Raw genomic sequence first — 26,254 nt, forward strand, 5'->3', positions numbered from 1 at the left:
GGAAGCCTCTCCTTCAGCTTTAGACATCTTCATCTGTGCCAGTCACTCCTGGTTGGTTCATAATTTGGGAAAGAATATGGTGCTAATAACATCAAGGTTGTGGGTTCAATCCCCATATGGGCCATTTACTTAAAAGTTAGACTTGATGCTGCTTGTGGGTCCCTTCTAATTCAGAATATTCTGTGAAGCTGTGAATCCATCCCACTTGGGACTCCAATTTCAAGGTGCACTGGAAGTTTTAGGGGTACCCACTGAAGGCAAAGGGAGCTCCTGTTATCAGTGCCTGCACTGCAGTTGCTTAAAGTCAGAGGGAGGATTTTCAGGCACCAAACCTGCCTGTAGCCACTGGTAGTGGATAAATCTGCCAGCATGCTCAGATTTATCACCACACAGATCTTTTAAAAGGATGGTGTGAGGCAGGTACTTGCCACATCTATATCAACCAGTAGGGCCTTGGAAGTTGCCACGCTGGTGTCACCCCAACTGCAGTTAGGCAATCTAAGGAGTGAGGGAGACTTCTTGACTGTGGAGGCACAACCAGGGACAGTTTAGGTTTGCATCTCAGGGTGACATTACAGGTTGATTCATTATGGAACATGCCCTGGAGGAAGACTTAGAGGGAGGAATGTAGCATAAGAGAGAAAAATGGCCCTGTCAGGAGAGTTGGGATACATATGGTCCAGGCACTCCTTGTGGAGACAGGAGACTTGGGATCAAGCCTGAGTATTTGCACTTTGTCTCCCATGTTCCTAAGCTTGTCCTTGATTAGCTGCTTTTAACAGATAAGTCTCCATGTGTTTATGCCCCTGAGAGGCATAAACTGAGCCAGCTTTTACTGTCACGAGCAGCTGGCCAGATCATTTGACTGATAGCAAGAGATATGCCAGGCACACAAGTCTAAAGGCACTCTGTATTATATTTTTTTGTTATCTTTCCTAAAACATTATGAATAACTTGAAAAGGGTATACCTGCCCATTTATACTTAAAAGTCATTTGTACAATGAGTAGGCTGTTGTCAATAATCATTAGTTCACAACATTGCTGTTCAAACATGTGTTTTTGGTAATTGAATAACTCCTTGTTCTGAAAAACCTCACAATTTAGTAATTTATTGCTAATCCTGTTATATATACTTAAATATGCACCTAAATGTGCATATATACGTTATGTATACAAACATTTGCCTGTACACAGAGACTTCCTACTTTTCTTGCTTATTTCAGAAGGCAGGATATTCCAGGCTGGGGCATTTCACATGGACCACATAAATTTCTACTTTGACATGTACATTGTACTATTTCATAACCTTCATCTAGATTCCAGATTATTAACCTGTTGGCCAGAGGCTGGTATTGTTGAACTTTTCATTCCTAACAGGCCTACTCTAATGTTCAGGCTTTTGGCTATGTAGGACTTACTTCTTGTGTTTTTCATTAAAATCTACAAACTCAGTACTCTAAGAAGTGCAATTTTTGCACTGCAGGATTTCCCGGGAGGGCAAACAGGTTTTCTGCTGAGCTTTTCTTGAGAAAAAGGATTGTTGTTGTTGTTATTATTTTGTTCTTCTCATCCTGTTCACTTAATTCTATTTGTGTGGGCAGTTTCACATGCTAGTCTAGATGACACAGGTGTTGTTATGCACCCATGCCTTTGGGATGTTACACCAATTTATACAACTTGTTTAAGAAGCCCTGGTTACTGAGTACCTGGGTCTCATCTGAAAACAAGGTTATGGCAGGACTGAGGAGTCATTGAACAGATGCTGGGCTGAAATTAGGAGGTAGGAGACTTTCTTTAATGGGAGGTTGCATAAAAATTTACTGGGAAGATAGACTAGCCCCGGAGGAATACTGTGCTGTGTCTAGAACTAGATGATCTTTAAGGTCCCTTCCAACCCAACTCATTCTATGAGTCTATGATTCTATGATCTTCCAGGTCTCTTCTAATGCTAACCATCCTATGGTTCAATGATTTTGATGTCTTTGAATTTATCTGTCCAGCAGGTCGTAACTTCACTCAGTGTTTAGGGCGATGTTGTCCTATCTTTAATGCAGTCCTGGTCTCAAGAGAAGATCTGAGAGTACCAAAGGTCTGTAGAAGAAGTAGGGGCTGGGATTTATTTCAGTTCCACTGCATCCTTTGTGGAAACCAGATGTTGCCAATGGCTGGTCACTAAGTGTGGGTGATGACATGCCCCTCTCTGAAGGAGTTTTTTGCAACTGGTCTGGGAAGCTCACTGCCTTAGGAAGCCATTAAATTAAACAGAATTTAATCTAAGCAGGGGAGGGGTGGGGTGTCCGGAATGGTTTGATGGAGCATTAATGCCATTTGCTAATTGTTAAGAAATGGGTAACTATGCTTTGGGCCATCTGATGGTCGTGAGCTAGGATCCTTAGCTGCATGGGGATAATCAGATGACCTGAAGTAATCTTTTTTCAGTCTTATGTTTTCTGTACCTGTCTGGTGTCATGTTCTGATGACTTGTGTGAAAGGAGGAGCCGCTGCCTGAGCATTCCAGGAGTCACACATGCTCACCCACCCCTCACCCAAGACTATAACAGCTGAGACCAAAGTCATTTCACAGTGAGCAGCTCCATGAGCCAATGGGTGTCCCTTTACACACACACACACACACACACACACACACGTGCTCTCAGGTGCACTTCCTCCTCATTCAGGCTCAACCATAGGTTTCCCACAACAGAGTCGCAGGCATCAGAATTTATAAAAATAAAGAATTTAACAGAATGGTACAGCAACAGGTCAGCTTGAGCTGAATGCCTTCAGAGAGGGACCATGAACAAAGAAATCCCCAGGCAATTATATGCTTAAGATTGCATACCTGCCCTTCATATGCTCTTAATGCACTTTTTTAGTCCAATGGTGATTTTTGGTCTGTGTCTTCTAATATCTTATTGGATTCCTTCTCTGTCTTCATGCAGGCAGGCCATTGCCTAATTTTATTGAGTTGATGGTTGTAGCATCTTTATCTTCTGTTTTGCATTTCTTGTGCACCTGTTCTCTGGCAGAACATGGGTAACTAAAAAAGTGTTAGACTCAGGATAAATATTACAACTAAAGCATCAGGGTATTATCAATATTTTTCTCATACTAAAGACAAAACACAGCACTGTACCAGTTACTAGGAAAATTAACTGTTTTTCAGCCAAAAGCATATGTCAGTGAAAGTCCACAGCTTGTGCGCCAAGGCTTCTGTAAATCTAGCTACTCATGCTAAGCAAGTAAAGCTAAGCAAACAGCATTCTAAATCACACAGTATTACAACTATGACTCATTCTATTTAAAACTTATTTAAGCTAAACAACTAATATATCTCAACACGTGATCGTTGATTGCTGCCATAAATAAATTCACAGAAAAGCTTCATTCTTTTCAGGCTGTAATAGGAGTACCCCACAAGATGACAGTGTTTGTACTTAAGCCAAAATACACAGTTATTTACATATGAAGGAAGTGAAACTATCTAATAATTGAATTTCCCAAAGGTGATGACAAAGATCTTTAAACAGGCCCGACCCACACAAAAAAATGCAAGTTGCTCTTGAAACAGTAATGAAGCAACAATTTCCAAGGCTGTGCAGTATGCCTCTGATATCCTCTAGCATCCTTACCTATGGATGAAGTTTTTTCTGTCGTGAGGTACTGATTAACTCATTCCAGGGAAGGGCTGCTTCCCAGTTTGATGTGAATGCCGGTCCTCTAATCAGCTGGAGGAGTCGCTTATCTAAGCCAAAGAAAAGGAAATGCTTCTGCGATACAGCTCACATGAATAGCTAGGACTGAGCGCTGTTTGGGTCCTGAAATCCAGCTTCTGCATCTTCTCACCCTGTTTCTTTTAGAGTGGTTTTGACTGGACGGAGTGGGAATTTGGGAGGCTTTCCTCTTCTGACTGGTTCTTTTTCAAGGCAGTCGGTGAAGGCAAGTGGAAGGCATGACCCCCTCCTCAGACAAAGATCTCAACGGGCTAGATAACTCCAGCTTTGTGGTGAGTCTGCTCTCTGAAGGGGAATTCTTGCATAAACAGGTGCAAGCCCTGTGAAAGGAGAAGAAAGGGAAAGCCGGGGGCTCGGGCTGCTGCAATAATTCTGGTGTGTGCTTAACTTCTGTCTTGGCTCTTAACTGACAAGAATCTTATTGACAGGAATGATTTCCTCACTACAGCCTCTGCTGCTGCTGCAGACCCAGCATACTTTCTACTCTCTGGCACTCTTTTAACTTCTTTACTCTCCATTATTTCTAAAATGATAATGTAGATTAATGGCAGTGCAAGTGTATCTGTACTGAAAAGCAAGTGAGCTTCTGGCTGTGTTCCTGGGTAAAGCATTTTATGTATTAATTAGAAAAATTATAATAGAAATTTAGCCTAGTAAATACCGTGTTTCTTTGTCTTCTGGACCTATTTCCAGTGAGGCGAATTGTCAGAAAGGTGGGTGAAGAAGGGATTTGGGTGTCAGCTGTGGAGGGCACCCTGGAGAATTATAGCAGTGTAGTAAAAGCTGTAAATGATGTACCAGTGCAGGGGTGTGGGGTACACTGAGAATGCTGCTAGCTATAACAGCCGTGAAGCAAGGTCCTGGGGCATGGAAGCCCCTTTCCTATCCCACAGCAGGGGTCACCTCCATTAGAAACTAAAAACTTTGCTTATTTCCTGTCAGCAGGTGTGAAGGAGTGGGGTCCTGCAACCATCTCACTACCTTGGTACAGACCACCTGTCTATGCTACCTTGGAGGAAGCATTTAACCTCCTAGTGTACAAATCACACATTTCTTGGGTAGCCCTCAGTGAGTTTGCTATGTGCAGTGAAGGTGTTGTGCCAGCTGTGAGCAGAGCCTCAGGGAAGTGCTCAGAGCCAGTCAGAGTTTTCTTTCCTTATTTTTAACAGGCTCTCAATTTCAATTTGTTCTTCCGTAACACGTATCAGACTTGTGAATTCTTATGGTCTGAATCATCCTAAAGAAGGTAGAAGACAAAGGTCTTTTACCTGTGGTTCAAGCAGTTCAGTTCCTGACTGCCTTCCTGATGCACTTACTTAAGATGCAATTGAGGGCCCTCGTGCTGTGTCTGGAGCCTGAGGCACATGGAAGACGTACTGGTCCCCTGAATTCATGGGAGCAGCTGGGCTGAGAACCCCCAATAGTGGTTTCCCTTCCCTGCTCCAGACTTCTCCTGCTTTGTCCTCCTGACAGCATCTCAGCATCACAGGCTGGCTGAGGTCGGAATGCAACTCTGGAGGTCACCTTCTCCAAACCCCCTGCTCAAGCAGGGTTGCCCAGAGCCAGCTGCCTAGGACTGTGTCTAAACAGTTTTTAATATCTCTAAGGGTGGAGAATCCACAACCTCTCTAAGCAACCTGTGTAGTGTTTGGTCACTGTCACAGCAAAATAATGTTTTCTGATTTTAAGATGATACCTCCTGCATTTTGGTTTGAGTCCCTGTCTCATCCTGTTATCTCCACTCCATTCTTTTCCTGCTGAGCCCTGCTTGCTCCCCTCCAGCTCCTGGGTAGGGTCAGGCCCTCATGTGATGATCATGCAGGGCTGTTACTGGCACAGGCTCTGCCTGGCTGGAATATGCCTCCTGGTTAATATGGGGAAAATTGCAATGAAAAGAAAAGAGCTTACTGCTGTCTGCCTAGCTTAGCATTTGTCTACCTATTGTGTTACTCAGGAGTTGTCCCCAAATAACCCCATGCATGGGCAGTCTTAAGTACCTTGCTGTACATTTGTTAATCCATGGCTCAGGCTCTCTTGTTCTGAAATGAAAATGTCTGCACAGGGAGTTATTAAGGAACACCTTTTGCTCTTGAAGTTCATGCTCGAGTCCCGTTTGAATTAACTCTGCTGTCACCTATCTATTTTGAAGTATTTGTAATGCTCCCGGTTTGCCTAGGCTGGATAAATACATTATGTTGTTAAAGAGGCTTCTCTACCCTAGGTATCCCATAGCAGAGTCTCGGGCTTTGAGTTGATTAAGGTAGTTTATTTGAGTGGTACTGCAGTAGAAACAGCTTGAGCTGCATGCCTCTGGGGAGGGACCTTGAACAAAGAAATTAATGAGCAATTATACCCTTACAACCTGAGTTTCCCACCCCTCACACGACAGTTCAGATCAATAACAATATTAGGGTCTGGAGTCCTAGGGATTACACGACCTGTTTTCAGCAGCGTGATCTAAAATGGGACTTTGGAGGCTCAGCCAAGAGAATGGAAACCTGGAGGTGTCAGGCAAATGAATTTGGTGTTAATCTGCCACACCTGCAAAATTTACAACAGAACGCAACATTAATTTTATCCCCGTTCCCTGACCACAGCACTACCTGTTTGCCTCCATCAGTAGGTAGGCCAGGAGTGTTTCTGCAGACACTTTGCTGTGTTGGGCATTTTGGTGTCTTCGTGTTCCCACAGGACTTGGATAAAAAAACAAAAAGAAGTTTGGTGCAGGCAAACTGGTTGAGCTTCTCCAGACAGCAGGTTTCTGTCCCTGCGTGACAGAGCAGGGCATGTCAGCCCAGAAAAGCCCTCTGCTGCCAGCATGCTGAGGACTTGCTGGTTGGAGATGGGTTGATGAAACAAATGCTTTGGGATCTTAATTAGCTTTTGCATCTGGCTCTAAGTGTTGCAGTTTCCCAGGCAGCCTCTCTCCACCCCACTTGTGTGAGTGTGTGTGCGCACAGGGGTCAGGGTGGGCTGGAAGGAGGAGTGAACAACCAGGAGCATTTACTTAACTTAAAAGCTGTTGCAAATGAAGCAAAGCCATACTTTGCTTTCCTTGGCAAAGTGCACCTTTATGTAAGTAAACTCTGCAAGGCATACAGCTCCCTGGGAAGCCCTGGGGCTTCTGGCTGCCTGGGAGGAGACCGAGCCTTCCTGGGTAGCAATTTCAGTCAGCTCCTTTGGCATGGATGCTTGGATTTCCCATCTACTGGTGTCTCTGTGTTTCACTCAGTTCCTCTGTAGGAGCAGGGTTTTCTAATAAGACAAAAGGCAGGTGTCTTTATCAAGATGGAACACTGGTAAGGGTGAGCATAAGGAGATTGGAAGGAGAAGACCAAGGAAGTGAAATATAAAATGTGTTTCTACTCAGTAATTAGTGGCAGCCAGGTGTTTTAGCTTATTTCATCAAAAATGCTGTTTGGGTGGAACTGCTGGGAGGGAGAGAGACCAGAGGACAGTGCAGCTTTCACTGATGAACCCATTGCACACTCTTTCTTGCTTCTGGTTGCAGTTTCTTCATCCTTAGCTAGATTTTAATGATACTAATGCACTTTGTCCAGATGTCCCTTTGAGATTGAGACACCCTCTACTGTTTCTTGAGGCCTAGACACACTAGTGCATACAAAAATTTTCCATATGTGTTTTGTGCCTCTATTTTAATTTCCCCTCCATAATATTATTTTTTTTAATATTGTGGCATTGTTGAAAGCTACATAGGAGGTGTTCCTGCCGGATGTGGAGTGTAGCTGCAAGAGAGGCAGCTGCTGGGCATCTGCAGGGCCGGGCTGTGGCTAACGAAGTGTTTCTCCTGTTGTCCAGGATGAAGATGGGAGCCACTGCTGTTCCTCATCAGCTTGTGCTGCCTGGGGCCCAGAGGAAGGTGGGGGCACTGGCCCCAGTGGGATCAAGCTTGGCTACACTGTCATAGATGTGCCTCCCTGGTATCTGTGCATCTTGCTGGGCATTCAGGTGAGATGGGGAAGAAGGTGGAGGCTGGGAGTAGGTAAAAGTTACATGGCTGTTCAGCCAGTTGATTGGGGTGAAACCTGAATTTGGGAGTGCTTTACCTTCACTGGTCTTGACTGGAGCTGTGAGGGTGGATCTCAGTGAGCTCAAGTCCTTTGGTCCACATCCTGAGCACTGAGTGTTATCATTGTGCCCACAGCTACATTGCACCCTTTGAAGTGTAAATGGTCAGGCAGAGTCCTGGGGCCGTGTGTCATATAGTTAATACAAACATGTTGGGTACCTTGGCTGAAGGTAGCCAAATGCTTCTGAACTTCAGCCTTCCCATGGCAACAAAACCTCAGCAGAAAGGCACACACTGTTTTGGCTGGTCTGTGCCCAGGTGTGTTAAATGACCCAGTGCCACCAATGCCATGGCCAGGTAGGGAGCCTGGGGGAAAAAGAGACCTCAGAGTCATTAAGATAATGATGGACTGTGCTTGGAGGTTGGTAGAATTTTGTACTTTGTTTCCTTAAAGGGAAATCTAGAGTGCATCAACCCAACACATCTGCATCATAATTTTAATAAAGCATGCTTCTAATGAATACAGTGAGTTTCTGAGTGCCACCAGTTCCACCACTGCAGTCCTGTGCTCCAAAGTGAGAGTGACCAAAAAAGGTTAATAATTAAAACAAAAAGAAGTGTGAAAAATTATTTTCAGATTTAGTCATTAACTACAGGTCATTATAGAAATATGTCTGTGACTCTTCTGACAAATACAAGGCCAAATTCTTCCATTCTTTGGCACTCACTTTTTATGGTTATCCATAACTGCACTGTGAGAAAAGCTACTGAGGGCAAAGAACATGTAGCTCCAAATTCCCAACTTTTTACGCCATCCTTTGTGGTGTAAATAAGACGGACTGAAATATTTGCATTCACTTTGCCTGATTGCTCTCTCCCTGTACCTTGGGATGTCCCCAGCTTCCTGGAAAACTATGTCCAACAGCTTTGTCTGCAGGTGCTGGGGATAAACTGGTTGTGTCTGACAGTGGCCAGAGCACTACAACAAGTCTTTGGACATGTAAAGGAGGAGACATTTCAGCGGGTGCATTGCAATTCTTGTAGGTGCTTTGGAACAGCCCCTAACGGAGCATTAAAGCTGCCAAAAAAAAAAGAGAGAGAATGGGTAATACTGGTATTGCCCAAGCACAAATCTGTGAGTTCTCTCAACAACATGGTAATAATATAGAGCCAGTTCTGTGTCCTTCTTCACCCAGTCTTTCTCTGTGGCTCCTAGCACTTCTTGACAGCCATGGGAGGTCTTGTAGCCGTCCCGCTGATCCTGTCCGAAGGGCTTTGCCTCCAGCATGATCTACTGACCCAGAGCCACCTGATCAGCACCATCTTCTTTGTCTCAGGAATTTGCACCCTGCTGCAAGTCCTCTTTGGAGTCAGGTAGGCCAAATGCAAGAACTGGGAATGTGAGCAATTACTGTGTGCTAGGCCATCACCTTGTTGTAAAGTTTATCAGTGAGAGTTGTTTGTTACCCTTGGGCAATCAGGGCCCATGCCAAAGCACCATGAAACTGCTGAGAGCTTTACAGGGCTACCTTGCTGTTCTGAATTTTGCATCTCCTGATACTTCATATACCTTTTGTCGGGCCTTTAAGGAATCTGTCCTCAAAATAATAGAGCATTGCAACATGCAGTAAAAAGTACCTGCTTGCTCCTTACTCCAGCAATCCTCCAGATAAGGCAGGAGCCTTCTGATTTGGACCCAGGGTCAAGAGAGCACAGATTCTACAGGAAACTCTAGGGGAGGGGATAATTAGGAGAAATTGAAGTCCACCTGCCACCACTTAGGGACGAGCTCAACAGCACATCCTGTTAGGTGGTGCCACTTCCCATGCTCAGGGATTTGTGGCATAAAAGGTAAATCCTTTGCTGATGGGCAGTCAGCAGTGAGATGAGCATGGAGTTGCCATTCAGTACCCAGAAAATGAAGCATTTAATGAGAGAGATGACTGTAAGCATTCCCTCTTTCCAGAAAGACCCTGTATCTTTGCTGACCTTGAAAAATTTCTTCTGTTCCCCTTGTCATAACTCTGGGCTTCCTCTCTCCTTCCACAGGCTGTTTTTAACTCCAGTATGGTGGGAACCTGTGTTTGTTGCTTTAAAGACAAAAATTACACATTCTTTGGCTTCTGAATCTGAAGGACTCTGGTTAAAACTTCTGCCATCAAATCACTGGTCAACTGTCAGCTCCACAAAATGTTTTTACCCCTTCTGCTTAATTCATTACTGAAACTTTTCTATCTCTGTCTTAAGAAGTGTCTGTAGACAAACTTCCTGGAGGGTGCTCCCCTCCTACATTGTTACAGGATTAGTGGAGGAAGGAGGGGCACCCTGACCACAAAAAACAGAGAAACTGGTTCTTCAGCTAAATTAAGGCTGGGGTGCATGACCATTGCTGCTGGTGCAAATCAGGAGTTCTGTGTTCTCCCAGGCACCCTCCAAACGCCTCGGTGAATTCCTGAGAGCTGTGATGTCCCCTGGTCTATTGGTAGCTGAGGATGAAAGAGGAGCAGGGAGCCTCTCTCTCGCATGGCTGAATAGCTAATTGAGGTACTATAGATCAAATTAAATGGTAAGGAGTTGTTCCCATGGGATAAACTTGAATGGCTTCTGCCGTGCTGAGGGTACAATTGCCTTGTTGCTGACCCCAGCTATAAGGCATGAGGATATTCATGATGCAATAGCCAAGGGAGAAGCTGACCCACTGCAACCTGCAGCTCAGTCATGTTACACAGCATGAAAAAGCAGCAGGGGGTCCCAGACAGTCACCAGAGCCACTATCAGAGGCTTCTGAGGGGAGACACAGGTCACTTGCCGTTGTGGTGAGCCTTGCTTAGTAAATGCTTGGACATCATGTATTGATTATCAAAACATAATATTGCCTTCCCTAATTCTGCAGCTTTCCCTCTTGCAAACCCCATAGAAAAGAGTTCAGTGTGCCCCATAAGCATCACTTTGGCACCCCATTTTCCTCTGAGCCTACCCATGTCAACACTGAGCCCACCCATGCCAACACTGGCTGTGAAATAGCTTAAGGACCAACACTGCAGGAACTATAAATCTATTGTTAGATTCTAAGTCATGACCCTGAGCCTTCTCTGGTTTTTTTTGTTTGTTTCTTGTGCCTTGCCCAGCAAAATTATTTCAAAGCTTTGACAGTGCTTCAGTTGTGCATGACTGATAAAAATATTTTTTTAGGTGACAGAGACACGGTGCTGTTACAGCTGCGCCATCTCTTGTTTTCAAGAACTGTAGAAATGTCTCTGTTTCAGGGAAAGCTGTGCAAAATCACTCACATGAATTGCAAATTGCTGTCCCATGGCTTGTCTGAGCAGGTGCCATGAGAGCTCCTGGCACAAGGAGAGGTTGCTTTGGGGTTCCTCCTAGGGGTGCTTCCTATACGGAGGAAACACAGGCACCTTGGAGGTTTCCCTTGGCTGTTTCAGGACTGCTGTGCCAGCCCTCAGGCAGCTTAGGATTTTTCAAGCACACTAGAGGAATGGTTAAAAAAACTTGCTCTGCAATGGGGGCAAAATTGTGTGGGGCTTTGAGGAGCCAGTCAGGCCTTTTAGGTCTCTGTCTTCATTTCTTTGAGCATGGAAAGAGAAAAGGCTGGTGTAGCTCAAAGGAGCATTGCTTTGCTGTATAAATTTCTGCATGAAGCTGGTGCTGAGCTCCTCTGCAGATGCAAGCTCCTTGCCAGCCTGAGGGATTCCCAGAGGGAAAGATACTCTAAGCCAGGAGGCATGTGGTGTGGGGGGAGAGCCATGGTCTCATCCAGTCAGTGCCCACAGACCCCTCCATGCAGGTTTTCTTTCTAGTTTCAGTGGAAATGCAGAAGAGGAATTGGCATTAAAACCCTGGTACTAAAAGCCAAGTCACATTTTCTATCACCCTCAGACATGATCATTGTGACATGGAAAATAGTTAGTGCATGTCCTTGTGTTCATGAGCAGACTGTGAAGAAAACCGAAACAGCCAAAGGGGACAGAGGAAGCAACTGGATATTGGCAAGAGTGATGCTGAGCTTTTCTTCAGTGTCTCACCATCTTTATTCCTTGGTGGTTTTCCCTCCTCCAGATTTTTCCTTTGGTTTTTCTACTCTGTGCAGGTCTGTGGTCTCATTGGCCATTAGGAGGACTGCTTTTTCCTTAACAAAGGGTAGCAGGGTTGGACTGTAGCACCGATGTGCCCCTCCTTTGCTGGTATTTGAACCTCAGCTCTTCCCCCATGTCACTGCTCTTGCATGCAATGGGCAGTAATTCCTACCCATGGTCAGTGATGGTGACCTGCCACAACATTTCAAAAGATAATGTCAGAGGCCATGGACAGACTGATTTTTAAATTTATTTAGCTTTCCTTTCTCTCACCCACATGGAGCTGAGTTTCTATCATTCTCACTTGTCATTTTTTCCCTCTGCTCTCCTTCTAGGCTGCCTATTATTCAAGGAGGGACTTTCACATTCCTGGCCCCCACCTTGGCAATGCTGTCTCTTCCCACTTGGAAGTGTCCTGCCTGGACACAGAATGCCACCCTGGTCAATGCCTCTTCACCAGAATTTGTCCAAGTCTGGCAGACACGGATGCGAGAGGTATATTACCTTTTCAGTGGCACCTGCTTTGTATCAGGGCTGTTTGCTTTCAGTAAAGTGCCTGACCATGTCATGACCACCACAGCTGGAGAAACTTCTATCCCCAATGAACCTTGGCCCTCATGCTGTTGCAGCTTCCTAAGCATCAAAAAAGCTGCTGAACAGGGGACATGCAGGCTTCCTCATGTGGTTTATGGTCCCTGCAGTCTCCACTGGTCCAGTCAGATCCGTTCTGTGTGAAGCATGGTTAGCCTTGAAGAAGCAAGGGAGGGAAGATATTTTCAAGGAAAGAACCCTGTCTGAGCACAGGAAACCTAGTTTAAAAAAAAAAAAAAAGCAGGGCAAAACCTACTGTAAATATTAAGGAAAAGGGCATTCTTAGGTAATCAGAAGGGAGGAGGAATGCCTTATTCTACATTGATTGCCTTTATCAGAGCAAGTGACTAAATTTGCCTCTATTGATCCATTTGTTGGTGTGCTTTCCAAACCACTTGTAAAGTGTTGAAAGCTCACAAAGGATTTTGCTGTGCAGCACAGGTTGCTCTCTACTGATACACATAAATTTATCACAAGGGCATGGCTGACATCTCCTTTCATTCACCCAGCCCCTGTGTTTCTCTTCCTTTTGGAGCTGGGGAAAGGAAGGTGCTCAGCACCACAGATGTCCCAACCTGGGCTTATCACCAAATCTGAGAAGGCAGAGAGCAGCCTCACCCCTGCCTGAAGCTGACATTTCAGAATGTAATTGCTGGCTCCTTGTCAGTGATTGTCAAACACTGGGAAGTTCAGGGTGATAAATGTGTTCCCGGAGCGAAACTGATACTCTGGAAAATAAAGAGGCTGTAATGAGTCACTTGCCCCACCAGTGTGCTGAAGAGACCCAAGCCCTTCCCAAAAGGGAGATCAGTAGAGACCATGGCCCTGCTCCTGTTTTTGGGCAAGAGCTTTTCCCCTGCCTTGGACGAGGAGGCAGGAGAGTGCAGGGCAGGTGGTGCATGCTTGGGTGGCCCAAGAGGATGGGGAGGAGGTGATCTCTGGAACAAAATTAGCCCTGGTGAGGACTAAATCCATCAGCCAAAGAGGCAGTTGCTGTGCTGCTGCTTTGGTGGTCCTTCCCACATGTAATTCTCAGCCAGATTTTACTGTTGTCAGCAGGAGGCCTCTATGCCAGTCTGTCACTGGAGACTGAGCCTGGCTCTCATGCTGGATTTGCACTAACATGAAGAAAAGGCTCAACAGCTGGAGCTCCTTCCAACCTCTGTTTTTATCCTCCATTTTCCTAGGTGCAAGGAACTATCATTGTAGCTTCCTGCTTTCAAATCTTCGTTGGATTTTCTGGCCTGATTGGATTTCTGATGAGGTTCATCGGCCCCCTGACGATTGCCCCCACCATCACCTTGGTTGCACTACCTCTGTTTGAGTCAGCTGGGGATATGGCTGGGCAGCACTGGGGTGTAGCATTCATGTAAGTCTCACATCTCTGTGGGAAAGCTGAGAGTACACAAATCACCTGCCTCTAATATGAAACCAAGTGTCGCCGTCTGTAGTGGAATTCCCCTGGGCTCAAGGTTTATTTGTTGAGCACTGACATGTGACAGGCTTGTGCAAGGCAGCCACGTGGCATAGTCATTCTCCTCCAACCCCCAGAAGGCTAAAGCCCTCAGCAACACAGCAAAACCCAAAAATGAGTTAAAACCCCTGATTTTTGTGAAAATCCAAAGTTCATAGGTCAGTAGAGATACAAGCCTTTCCCACATGTGTGCAGTCTCTGTCACAGTTGTCTACACACACTGTCTTACGCACCCGTTATTTAAGTTGAAAAGACATCCTAAAATGACAAAGTTGAGCACTCAGAGTTAGGTATTCTATGTTGAAATAGCTGGTGCTTTATATATTGTCTTCACATGAATAGGAGCAATTGTTCTCTCCAGAGAGGGCCTGGGGGGCTCTGGAAAGGTCTATTTGCACATGTAGCTTTGCAGCAGTGAGTGCTCTTGCAGGGACATTTGTGTGCCTGCCCTTGTGCACGAGTGTAGACTGCAGCAGAATTTCCTTGGTATTTCAGAAATGAGTTAAAAAAGGAGAAATGCCACTGTGTGGTTGCCTTGCAGACTTGGCACCTTCAGCTCCCTAATTTAGACTTCAGCATGGGATAGCATGCAACAGGAGTAAGTTGTTAACTTCTCTGTGGGCTCCCATTATTTACTGGTGCTTTCAGAGCTGATTTTGAGGACTCGAGACACAGGCTTGATTGTAGCCCTTGAAAGACAGCACGCTGTTGGGAGGACATGCGCCAGTACACTTCTCTCCTGGTCTCTTCTCCTCCCTGCACCTGCCCTCCCAGACCCCAAAAGCCACCCCTCTTTTCCACCCCCAGTTCCTCACCTATCTGGTCTCTTCTACCAGCACCCCGTACAATTCCAAGCCCTGCTCAAAACCTAGCTGTCTTTTCACCAGTGTTTCTCCCATCATATCCCTGGCTTGTTGTCCTGTTCTCCAGCTCTGGTGATTTGTCCTAACCCCTTTGCTTAGCCAGTGTGAATTTTCCTCTTCAAACTGTATGTCCTTGCCTGGACTATCTCCTTTCTCTGCTGCTCTTCTCCAGCCACTAGCTCCTAAGCTCAGATTCATGCTTGACTCTTCGCCCAACTGTGCCACTCCATTAATGGGGTCCCAGTCCTTCAGCCTGTGTCCCTACTCTCAGCCCAAGTCACCTTTTCTGTCCTGTTCCTTTGTGTCCCATCTTCTACCTGTGATAATCCCAATCCATTCTTTCCTGACTCAGACACCTTAGCCCCAGCCTGGTCATTGTGCTCTGAGCCATCCCAGATGTGTCCTCTTTTGCTGCCTTCTCCATACTCTGTGGATGTCATTAGTGAAAGAGGGAGAGCAGGGATGGAGAAAGAGGAAAACAGGAGCCATGTGGTCTCAGGCTTGTGTTCAGCCCCACCACATCCCAGAGTTCTTGTGATGGAAGGTCCCCATTGTTGCCACAAGAAACTCCTCTAGTGTGTGGTGACTTACTCGCTGGTGATGGTGCACATACAGTTAATCACTGGGCAAGGCCTGGACATACTCAGAAGGCTCAGAATCTTTATGGTCTGCAAATGCGAAAGCCTGAGATGTTTCTGCTGACTGCTTGGAACCTGGAGTCATTGTTGCAGACTGAGCATACCTGAGCAGATTTTTGTGAGAAACATCAATATCCTTTTCCCCAAAGAACAAGTTCTACTAAATCTCAGATTTCTGCTCCAGGTCATAAGGAGATCTTGTTACTGCTCAAGGCAAAATGACCTTTTCCATGCAGGCTATATGCTATGTCTATTTCCTGAACGTCACTCTTTGAAATAGGTTTGATATATATTTTTCCAAAAATATTTGGCCTGAGGCAGATGTTTCCCATGGAAATTTTCATCCTGAATGGGTAAAGTTAGGTAGAACTATAAGCAACTGAAAATAGAGTTTGCTACTAGATTGTGTCAGGCAACCTGAATAATAAGCAGTGACACCTCCCTGAGACAGATGAGGGTTCTGCAGTGAGTTGTAAGGCTGCTGAGCACCTTTGTTCATGCAAATGCACAAAATGTGTGCTCACACAGTCTCCCTGGGATCTGTAGCATTAGAAACCATGAATGGGAACCAGTTCCTCCTCAGACTTTCTGCCTCCAGTTATCCAGTGCTTTGAATTCTGATGGATAGATAACCTCTGGCTGTATGTTGTGGAGTATCTTTGCAGAGAACCGAGGACAGCATTTTCTTTGCACTGTTGGAATTCTGCCTGTCCCTGAATATTGCACCTACAGTTCGTCAGCTTTTCACATGTGGAAAACACTGTCAGTGCACTTCAGCTGGTACAATTGATTTCTCACCAAATCCTATCCAGATTAATTCACTCAATGTACAAAATTTAGATTTGTTATAAAATAATGAGGAGCCCTTCAGAGGCCTGGCTAACACAGGAAATGTCCATGGTCTTCTACCAGCTCAGCAACTGAAATGGGATGCCCAGTCCCTGACCTCTCTCCATATGTGGTAGCCTCCAGCTTCATCTGGTTGGCCTTTCTGGGTAAAAGGCATGGGGGGCAGGCTGTGAGTGCACCCAGATGTGCTGCTGTTCACAGGTGTGTCCTACAGAAGGGATGGGAGAGGAGCTGCACCTGCAGTTACTTCCACCAGCATGAGCCCCAGGTGCTGCTGGGGGCACATGGGAGTACCTTGCCTTGGAGGGCCCCTCCATCATGCAGCCCTTGCAGACATAGGGCCGTGCTCTCCCCTTCTCGGCTGGCTGGGAGGGCTCTGTGGGCACCATGTACAGCCCCACAGTCCCACTAAGTTTTTTTCTTTTGAAACAGGGATTTGCACAGCCAAACCAAATCCTTTTCTTTTACTCTGTGTCACAGGATCTTTTTGCCCCTTGAAAAGCAGCATAGGTAAACCTAAAATCAGGAAACAATAAATCCTGTATTTCTAGTGTATCTGAATTATACAGGCAGGACCTGAACCTTGCATGTCTGTCAGGTCTTTCTTTTACTTAGGAATCATTTTTAACCTTTCTGCAACTGTGTCATACTCATTGATGCACTACCTGGGGTGTCAGTCTTGAAATAATAAGGAGAAAAGAGATAATTGCAAATGTGCAGGAGCTATCAGTAGATTATGATGGAAAGCTTGTTCCACCTCTGGCTTGGTGAAGTGGGGAGCCACCCTCTGCTGCTGAGAGCCTGTTTTTATGGGTCCTCTGAAGTCCTGGGCTCTTGGGTAGCAGGTCTTCACTTAATGTGGGGACAGCAGCTGGGCACCCACTTCATTTATGGTCTCATTTTCCCTCTTTCTAGGACTATTTTTTTCATAGTTCTGTTCTCTCAGTACCTGAAAAATGTCGCTGTGCCACTGCCATCTTACCAGAGAGGCAAGAAGTTCCACTTCTCTCCAATCTACCTCTTCCAGATCTTCCCGGTAGGTTGGGGTTCCTGGATACCGGGGGATTGTGATGGGGGGACTGGCCTCACCCACCACGGGCTGCCTGGGCTCTTTCCACTCGTGTCCAGATGAGTTAGCACTTCCCAGCCGAGCCTGGGTGGCAAGAGGCAGAGGGGAAAAGGTTCCCCATGGCCTTGATCATTGGGAGGGAGGGAGGGAGAGAAGAAGGAAGGGCCACCAGGAGCCCCTGCTGCGTCTTTGCCTCCATTCCGTGTGCAGGGAAAAGGGTCGGGCAGGGAGACACCTTGTCCACTCCAGCCGTGCTGAAGACACAGCCTTACTCTAACCAGACCCCACTGGTGCTTGTGATGGGCAGGTGCTGCTGGGGCTCTCCCTGAGCTGGCTGCTCTGCTACGCGCTGACAGTGACCAGCGTCCTCCCTGCGGCCCCCACTGCCTACGGCCACCAGGCCCGGACAGACACCCGTGGGGACGTTCTGTCACAGGCTCCCTGGTTTCGGCTGCCTTACCCAGGTACCGCTGCCCCCGCTTCCCCATCCTGCCTGCTCCTGCTTGCACCTCCACTTCTGATTACCAGGGGGAGATGAAATGTCAGAAATCAGGCAAACACCCACGGGCATTCCTGCTGTTCTTCTTCCCCCGCAGCAGATTCAGGGCAAATGTGCCCCACCCACCTGAGCCGAGCTCTTTACTTGCAGGCCAGTGGGGAACGCCAACGGTGAGCCTGGCCGGGATCTTTGGCATCTTAGCCGGGGTGATTTCCTCCATGCTGGAGTCCGTGGGAGATTACTACGCCTGTGCCCGCCTGTGCGGGGCCCCGCCGCCGCCGAAGCACGCCATCAGCCGCGGGATCGGGGTGGAGGGCATCGGCTGCCTCCTGGCTGGGGCCTGGGGCACGGGCAGCGGCACCACATCCTACAGCGAGAACGTGGGGGCCCTGGGCATCACCAAGGTGAGCCTCGCTGCAGCAGGCGGCTGTGGTGGTGTGTGTACAGGACAGTGGTGCACATGAGTGTGTGCTGGACCTGAGAGTGGTCTTAGCCCATCTCCCGAAAGGCACGCTGGAAAATTGTGCCCTGGCACACTGGTGGCCAGCTCAACAGCACTAAGAATGACTTAACAGAGGTGGGCAATGCTTCCCTTTCTCTGCATCTGGTCTGCATAGGGAATTAGTGCACTCACTCGTAGCACCTGGCCTAGGTGAGGCTGAAGAGAGCATGCTACATCTGAGCTAACCTGGACAGGAGAGGAGAGGGAGAGGGAAAGGAGAGGAGAGGAGAGAAGAGAAAGTGAAAGGGAGAATATTTAATAGGGCTTCAAAGTCCACAACTTTTATAACCCAAGAATGTCAATCATGTGAAAGGTAGACTATTTCTTTGGGGTTATAAAATGGGATAGCAAAGGTTTGGTTTTTTATGTCTCTATAAAGTTTTGTGAGTTCCTTGAGTGTATTAATTGCTCTTATAAGGGAAAGAAATTTCCAGAGATAAGCATGAAAATCAGATCATAGATTTTCACTAAGCTTTGCAGCCAGAGGATAGGCTGATAGACATCTAGCTGCTAACTGGACAACATTTTCAAATCATTGCCAAATAAGCAATGTCATGCCAGAAGAGCTGTGAGTCAGTAAATAAATGTAGAATTTAACATACAGCTTCCACTCTATAATATTGCTTATTTCACTGGATTTTATAAACCTCACTCACAATAACCTTTTTTCTCACATTGCAGTGTTAGTGTTTGGCTGAGGTGGCTGCCTCAAGTACCAAGGGCTGTCTGGATGTCTGCATGGAGTCCAGTTTAGCCTGTCACCACTTGTACCTTGTCGCTAGGAAGTCTGTGCATACGAACCATTTACCTGAGCCAAGTCTTTCCTCATGTGTGCTGCACTGTATGTATGGGATGCTGCCCAGATTCATAATTACCAGATTATAGGACATGTATTCTCACAACGTACGCTAAGTCCTCCACATGGACATGCCATCCTTCCCAATTCAGGACAGATATTTCCCTTGGATCCCACTTCTGCTCACTCTGTCCACACTTAAATGACCTGAAAATGAGTGTCATCTCAGTCAATTTAAATCAGTGTGAACACTCTGGTTGAGACATATGGGGGTGCTGAGAGCACAAGGCAGATTTAATTTCTTTTTTATGTGGGAAACATGTTTTTCCATGACAAATGGAAACACAAGGGACTTGTTTCCTCTTCTTAAACAGAGATGTCCAGCACCAGCTGAGGAGTCTTTGGAGATCTCAGATACATACAGGGGCTGACAGATAAGTCAAGGAGAAGCTGCTAGAAGCTGCCAAGATGCAACATCTTACATGGCACCAGGCACCAATATTTAAACTGCTTGATCAGACCCAGTATGCCAGTACTGAGCACTCCTTTCCAAGAAAAGGAGGATTTTAGAGAGATAAAGGCCTCAGAATCGCCACATATTGTGGAGAACCCTGCAGATTCTTCAACCTTAAGAAAGAGAACTGATTTTATTGTTTTCCTGACATAGTTGAAACAAACTCTATAAACTAGTGGTTTTAGCAGAAGATGGTCTCAGTGCTATCACTGGATTAGGTCTTTTTCCTTTAAAGCCAACTCCATATACATGGTAATTCAACATTTTAGCAAATTGAGAATCTGAATCTTTGTTCTAATCCTGGAACAAATAGATCTGTTGGCTTTTATTAATTAACATTTAGATGGTAATAGTGTCCCAAGGTTTTAAGCCAAAGAATATAAAAAGCCCACCTGAAGGCAATGCATGCTTTTGAAACTCCACACCAAATCTTAATTTATCTTTCACAATCAAGAAAGACTTAAAATATTTTAAAGGGACGTGCTTAAGAAATACTTTAAAAGAGGCACTACTAGTTAACTGAGAATGTTTTTGTTGAAAGCATTCACAGGAAGCTTGTCCCGTAATTAGACATTCTTCAGATATTTAAAAGGAGGGATTAAAATATTTAATTTAATTTAATGTTTGCAGAAGATTACAGTTTCCCCGACACAAATGCTGCAAGTTTAGCATGATTGTTTAGGCAGTCCAAGTTTTGGTGTGGGCAAGGTGTATCTTGAATTGGAAGTTTAACAAATATTGCTGCTTTTCTTTTCACTTTCCATATAAACGTCTCTTTCAACCCTTTGTTTGGCAGATACTCTTTTTCTTTCCTAATCATATAGGAAACAGTTACATACAGGTAATGGATATGAATGAAGGGCATGGCTTGGTGCTTCATCCCATCTTTGTTGTAGTGCTCAACCAAGAAAAGGCCACCCTGACTCTTCCTAGGGGAAAAATGAGGGAAAAAAATGGTTTTACTGAAGATAGATGGGTGATGAGATAGTGTTCCAGTTCAGACAGACCGAGAGACTTCCTCACTTCTTATTTCTTGACCATAGAAAGAATCTATCAGATCCCAGACATAAGGATGGATCAGCCAGCCAGCTCAGGTCTCCAAAATCTTGGTCTCCAAGGAATGGAGGGATCATTGTGGGATACCTCATTGAAGGCCACTTTTAGATGACAATCTAAATGCTGGTGGAAGAATTGTCTAGTGAATTGACTGGGGGGTTGCAGTGCCAGGCTTGTATATATGCCAAGATATTTGTAGGCTAGAGCAAGAACAAGCAAGAACAAGTGGGGATTACTGTGCTCTTAATTTAACTTTTTAATTTCAGTTTAATAGCAAACTGCTGAAGTCCTGTCAACAGTAAGAGAGAGGATAACACTGAGTAAATAGGTATGGTGCTCTCAGAGTGCCTTTCATTGTAAATATTTATGGTGCACAAATACTGATGCTTCCCATTCAGTGTCAGCATCCCAGCCCACCAGCAGCTTCATCCAAACCTGTTCCTGAACATGCCATGGAGTGCTAGGGCCAGAGCTGCAACCCCTGCCTGACAGGTTGGCACTGGAGCCTGCCACCCCTCACCTTTCTCTGCCGGTTGGTGCGTGACTTGCCTCCTCTTCCTCTTGCCCCAGGTAGGGAGTCGAATGGTGATCATTGCTGGTGCCTGTGCCATGCTCCTGAGTGGCGTCTTTGGGAAAATTGGGGCAATACTTGCCAGCATTCCTATCCCTGTGATTGGAGGCATGTTCCTTGTGATGTTCGGAGTTATCACGGCAGTGGGGATTTCCAATTTACAGGTAACAGCTGTGTGAGCACGTTTTCATCCGTGCTGAAGGGGACTTAATTTCATTGAAACAGAGAATATGCTGAGTCCAACTCCTGGGCCTAAGCAGGACACCCCAAGAGTCACACCCTGTGCCTGAGAACATTGTTCAAACACTTCTTGAGCTCTGTCAGGCCACTCTGTGACCATTCTGTGACCACTGCCCTGGGGAGCCTGTTCCAGTGCCAAACCACCCTCTGGGTGAAAAGTTTTTTCCTAATATCCAACTTAAGCCTCCCTTGACTCAGCTTCATGCTGTTTGCTGTCACAGGTCATGAGAGTGAAGAGATCAGTACCTGCCCCTCCTCTTCCCCTCATGAGGAGGCTGCAGACTGCAGTGAGGTCTCTCCTCAGTTTCCTCCAGGCCAAGTGACCTCATACGGCTTCCCCTCAAAGCCCTTCACTGTCCTTGTGGCCCTCCTTTGGACACTCTCTAATAGCTTTATATCTTATATTGTGGTGCCCAAAACTGCACACAAGACCCACAGTTTCAAGTCAGATTCTTACCAGACTGTGCCAGCTATAACCACAATATTTATGTTGGCAATTCCTCAGGTAAAGATAAGGGGCTGTACCCAGAGGGGCTAAATTGCAGAGGGCTCCCTGGTTAGGGCAGGGCCGGCTGGCACTGGAGACTGCAGGATCACAAATGCCCCAGCAGCACCAGGGCTGGGTCCACTCCTGATTGCAGTGTTTCCATCCCACCATGTCACATGAACACAACAGTAATCCACAATTTTATGCATGGTAATGTATGAAATTTCTCTGTGCAGTACACAGATATGAACTCCTCAAGAAACATCTTTATCTTTGGATTTTCTGTATTTGCTGGCCTCACAATTCCCAACTGGGCAAGCAAAAATAGCACACTGCTGGAAACAGGTAAGAAGTGACATCAGAAGCATTTTCTGTAGTATAAAATTTAAGGAAAGGCTGATCCAGAGAAGTCTTTAAAAACAGTTTTTCCTGATAAAACACTGAAACCTGTGCTTTGCCTGTTTCTTTCTGTGAGGGCTGTTTTTGTCTTTTGCTTTGATGCAGAGCTCTGATGCAGAAATCTGCTTTTGGTCAGTGACTGCACCTCAGCAGATTCTTCTTGGGCTAAGGATTGCAGAGCACTTCCCTGGGACACATTCCTGGGGTGGGGCAAGAGAATACTCCAGGACTGAATCTTGGTCAAGGTTCTTGATGAATGAGGCTTTCTTATGTGCTCCTACACAATAAAATGCTGGACTTCCAAAACACAAGAGCATACTCCTCTACTAAATTCCATCAAGTTCATTTTATTGAAATTTCCAGTTCTCCAACATCTGCCCCTTCACTGTGTCATGTATGATTAATGTCTTCATCACAAAGGCCAGAGTGTCCTCTCTTAAAGTCTATGTGGTGAGCTGGGTGGGCTGATTAAAGAGCTCTATAGATGGTCTATCAGAATGCTCAGTGCCACTGGGCTTTGCTCATGGCCCTTAGCCCTCAAGGGGAAACATCACACCTGATGAGCTTGTGGTGCAATCCCATGCTAAATATACCCATATTTCTTTGGGAACTGAAGCTCATGCTCCTGTAGGGAACTGTTAGGTGTTATGTTGTGGAGGTGCAGCATGTGTTTGGAGCAGAAGGTGGCTTTTTCTCAGACAGTGCTGTGGTCTGCACTGTTAACAGGCTCTTAATGTATTTATGAGTCATCTCCTGCCCACTGTGGGTCTGTGAATAATCCTGTAGAATAAAACTGTAGGTCTGAAATTGGCTGCGAGATCATTTTCCCTTCCACTGCCAAATCTTACGCTCTGCTTTGGGATTTGCAAGTCTAGTCCAAGCAAGCATGCAGCTTGCAGCCTCTTGGCACTGGGAATGTTGCTGATAAAACTTGTGTCTCCCTGCACCACTATCTAAAGCTTTATTTTTCTGCTAGGAATCATCCAGCTTGACCAAGTGATCCTGGTGCTTCTCACCACTGGCATGTTTGTAGGTGGACTTCTGGGCTTTATCCTGGACAACACCATTCCAGGTAGGATTTGCTGAAATGGGCTGCTAGTTTATGCCTGTCCTAGGGTTTGTTCCCTGGCATTTTTTGTCTTCATGACTCCTGTTCTATGGATAGGAGTTGTGCTAGCAACCATGAAACACCGTGTGACTGCACTCCTCCCAGAGAGGGGTGAGGAACAGGAGACATCACTGAAATGGTCTCTGGCTGGAAAACAGCAGCTTATTAAAAACTGAATAATTTGTCAGGAACATCCCAGGCTGAGGAAAAGGTTTATTTGGCAAATATGTCTTTCAGGGAAAATGCCAGCCTAGAACCATGTTGCTAGTTAAAAGGAGAGAGGAAAGCCCTCTGAAGTGGAAGGAGCCAACATGTGCCTCCTTAGGGGAGCTGCTAAAACTGAGGCTGAACTAAAGCCACAGCAGTGGAAACCAGTAGGAAAGGCTGGTGACCAAAGACAGGCCACCTGCAGCTGGCCCCCACAGGCAGCAAAGAGCCTTGGATTTTCATTGAGCATGGGGAGGGAGGGCACAAGAATAGGAGAGGGAACCCTCCCTTCTGCTACAGGAAAAGAACAGGAAGGAAGGACACTCTGTTAACCAGATTCTGTTACTGTCTGAGGCTTCTCGGAAAGCCAATCTCCCTTTGGCTCATTAATTTTCCTGTAGCCCTCAATCTTCAGTTCCTCTGGGCAGAATTTACAGGTGTGCTCACTCCCTTTCCTAAGAGGGACTTTGCTGCCACAGCAGTTACAGGCACTTAGGAATTCCTTTGGCTAGGGTAAATACCTGTGACTGACTAGTAATTGCTAGCTAAATGCACTCTGAAGTGTCTGGGCAGTTAACATCCAGCCTTGCTTTCCCAGCACTGTATGAACCTCCCCTTTGAACAGTTCTTGGATCCCCCGTGGCAGGTGAAAACTTGTCTTGGTATCTATGATTCCCATGGAAAGCAGTGGAGAAGACTGCTTATCTGGAAGCTGTTGCAGGAAAAGGGGTATTGTCTGGAAGCTCATTAGTGACTATTTGTAAAGACCTTTGGAGCTAGAAGGGTTTAAGTAGAAGGGATTTGTATTTTGTGCTGGGTCTGCTGGGATTTGAGCAGTGGGTGTGAGGCACACAAAGCAGCCCTGTGCTTGAACACCTACTGTTCTAAACACAACAATCTCCCTTTTGCTGTTGCAGGAACACAGGAGGAGCGGGGGCTCCTGGCGTGGAAGCAAAGCCATGAGGGAGGGATGGAGAGCTCTCAGCTTGTTTCCAAGGTCTATGATCTTCCCTTCGGCATAGGCACCAAATACTGCAACGTCTCTTGGTTTCGCTATCTCCCTGCTTGCCCCAAAAGACTTTCTCCTGACAAGAGAATGGATGAACTGAAGGCTGTTGGACAGAAAAACAGTGTTAAAGCAAGCTTAGAAAGAAACTCTGAGATTGGTGCTGATACAAGGATATAAGCACCTGGCCTGCAAGTGAACTCATCTCAGAAACAGAGGTCTGAAACTGTGTCTGCAGCCCCCATCATCTGAGCATGAGCTGGCAGCTGTTAGAGGGGGGAACAGGAGAAGGATAATGTCTTCCTCTTCCCAGCTCTGCCCACTGTACCACTGGTGACCTTGAGGAAGTCAATTTTTCTTCTCTCTTCCTGCCTGCCCACTTCTAGGAAGAACCTAGTCCCTCTTCGGGGGACACCAAAGCCCAAGAAATGCCTAGGAAAGATGTTCTGTTTCCTTCCTTGCACTGACCCTTGGGCACCCTAAGGAGCCAATGGAGAAGGCATCCCTGATATGGGCCCTGTGCTACTCTCAGGCATCCCTTGGGCCAGGGTTAATCCCCAGCACCTTAAAGCAACACTCACCTCTCACCTCATGTTTTATACCTCATCCTAGCCAAGGGGAAGGAGCAGGCACCTCTAGGTCATGATTCATCTCATTCCATATTCCCATAATTTAGTCAGCCAAATGAATGTTATTGTAAGAGAGGCATTTCAAGTTAATGGGATGGATTTTCTTCTGAACCTGTCTCTTCTGCCTTAGACCACAAAGGGCTCTGGAGACCTTACTTAGGTTCTTGACCTAACAGAAAAACCCAGCTTCACTGAAATGTATCCCACCTGGAGTGCTGGGAGGAGTCTCAGGCAAGCCAGTTTCCTGTAGGGCAGCCAACCCTACAAAGATGAAGGAATCCTCATCAAATCTAAAGGAGAAAACATTTCTGCTCACAATCTTGCACATCCCTATGCTACTGCTATGTCCTGTGTACCCTTGCTGTACCTGTTTGGTCTGGTGGGGTGACAAGCACTTCTCTGGAAAACAGGTGTGCAGATTATTGGTCCTATTCCCTATTAGCAGAAACAGCCTCAATCTGTATGGCCACATGCAGTGTGATCACACGTGGTCCTGGTTTCTGGTGGTGTGTAATAACATTGTTGCTGTAGCATAAGCTTGTGTTTCCTTCATTGAGATTTATAACTTCCTTTTTTGTAAGTATAATAAATAAAATGTACACTGTAATGGTATTTCTCAGGTTGGAAGGGACCTCTGGAGGTTATCTGGGCCAGGCCCTGGTCAGAGATGGTCCTGTTAGGCCAGGTTGCAGAGGACTGTGTCCCATTGAGCTATGGATGGAGAGCCATGGCCTTTTTGGGCAGCCTCTTCCAGGTCTGCCCACCCCCATGGTGTAAAGTGGTTTTCCTTGTGTCTAACTGGAATTCCTAATGCTTCACCTCTTGTCTGTTGCCTCTTGTCCTTTCACTGTTCTTCTCTGAGAAGAATCTGACCCTACTTTTCTGTACCCTCCATTGGAC

The 26,254-nt window shown here is 46.1% G+C and overlaps 1 protein-coding gene and 1 long non-coding RNA gene across 2 annotated transcripts; one reads left to right on the forward strand and one right to left on the reverse strand.

Annotated features, from left to right (window-relative positions):
* Window positions 1-2,722: 2,722 nt before the first annotated feature.
* On the reverse strand, window positions 2,723-3,717 carry LOC121664016. Its single transcript, XR_006015842.1, has 2 exons — window positions 3,634-3,717; window positions 2,723-3,041 (listed from the first exon to the last, which is right to left on the reverse strand). It is a non-coding gene; the product is annotated as an uncharacterized LOC121664016 (long non-coding RNA).
* A 207-nt stretch (window positions 3,718-3,924) lies between these two features.
* Window positions 3,925-25,961, forward strand: LOC121663989 (solute carrier family 23 member 1-like). Its single transcript, XM_042026937.1, has 12 exons — window positions 3,925-4,007; window positions 7,555-7,704; window positions 8,982-9,139; window positions 12,192-12,351; window positions 13,635-13,816; window positions 17,187-17,307; window positions 17,648-17,804; window positions 17,990-18,243; window positions 21,278-21,442; window positions 22,242-22,350; window positions 23,381-23,476; window positions 24,637-25,961. The coding sequence occupies exons 1-12, from the start codon at window positions 3,954-3,956 to the stop codon at window positions 24,903-24,905; spliced, it is 1,875 nt and encodes a 624-aa protein (XP_041882871.1). The 5' UTR covers window positions 3,925-3,953; the 3' UTR covers window positions 24,906-25,961.
* Window positions 25,962-26,254: the final 293 nt, after the last annotated feature.

The sequence above is a fragment of the Corvus kubaryi genome, unplaced genomic scaffold (assembly GCF_017639235.1).
Source record: "Corvus kubaryi isolate FWS band 111438036 unplaced genomic scaffold, C.kubaryi_AGA036_p1.0 129, whole genome shotgun sequence".
NCBI lineage: Eukaryota > Metazoa > Chordata > Aves > Passeriformes > Corvidae > Corvus > Corvus kubaryi.

Excerpts from the sequence above, each read along its gene's own strand:
- LOC121663989 (XM_042026937.1), top strand. The coding sequence starts at position 3,954 with ATGACCCCCTCCTCAGACAAAGATCTCAACGGGCTAGATAACTCCAGC. Across the intron at positions 18,244-21,277 it reads GGGCCCTGGGCATCACCAAG|GTAGGGAGTCGAATGGTGAT; the intron begins GTGAGCCTCGCT and ends CTCTTGCCCCAG. Across the intron at positions 23,477-24,636 it reads CCTGGACAACACCATTCCAG|GAACACAGGAGGAGCGGGGG; the intron begins GTAGGATTTGCT and ends TTGCTGTTGCAG.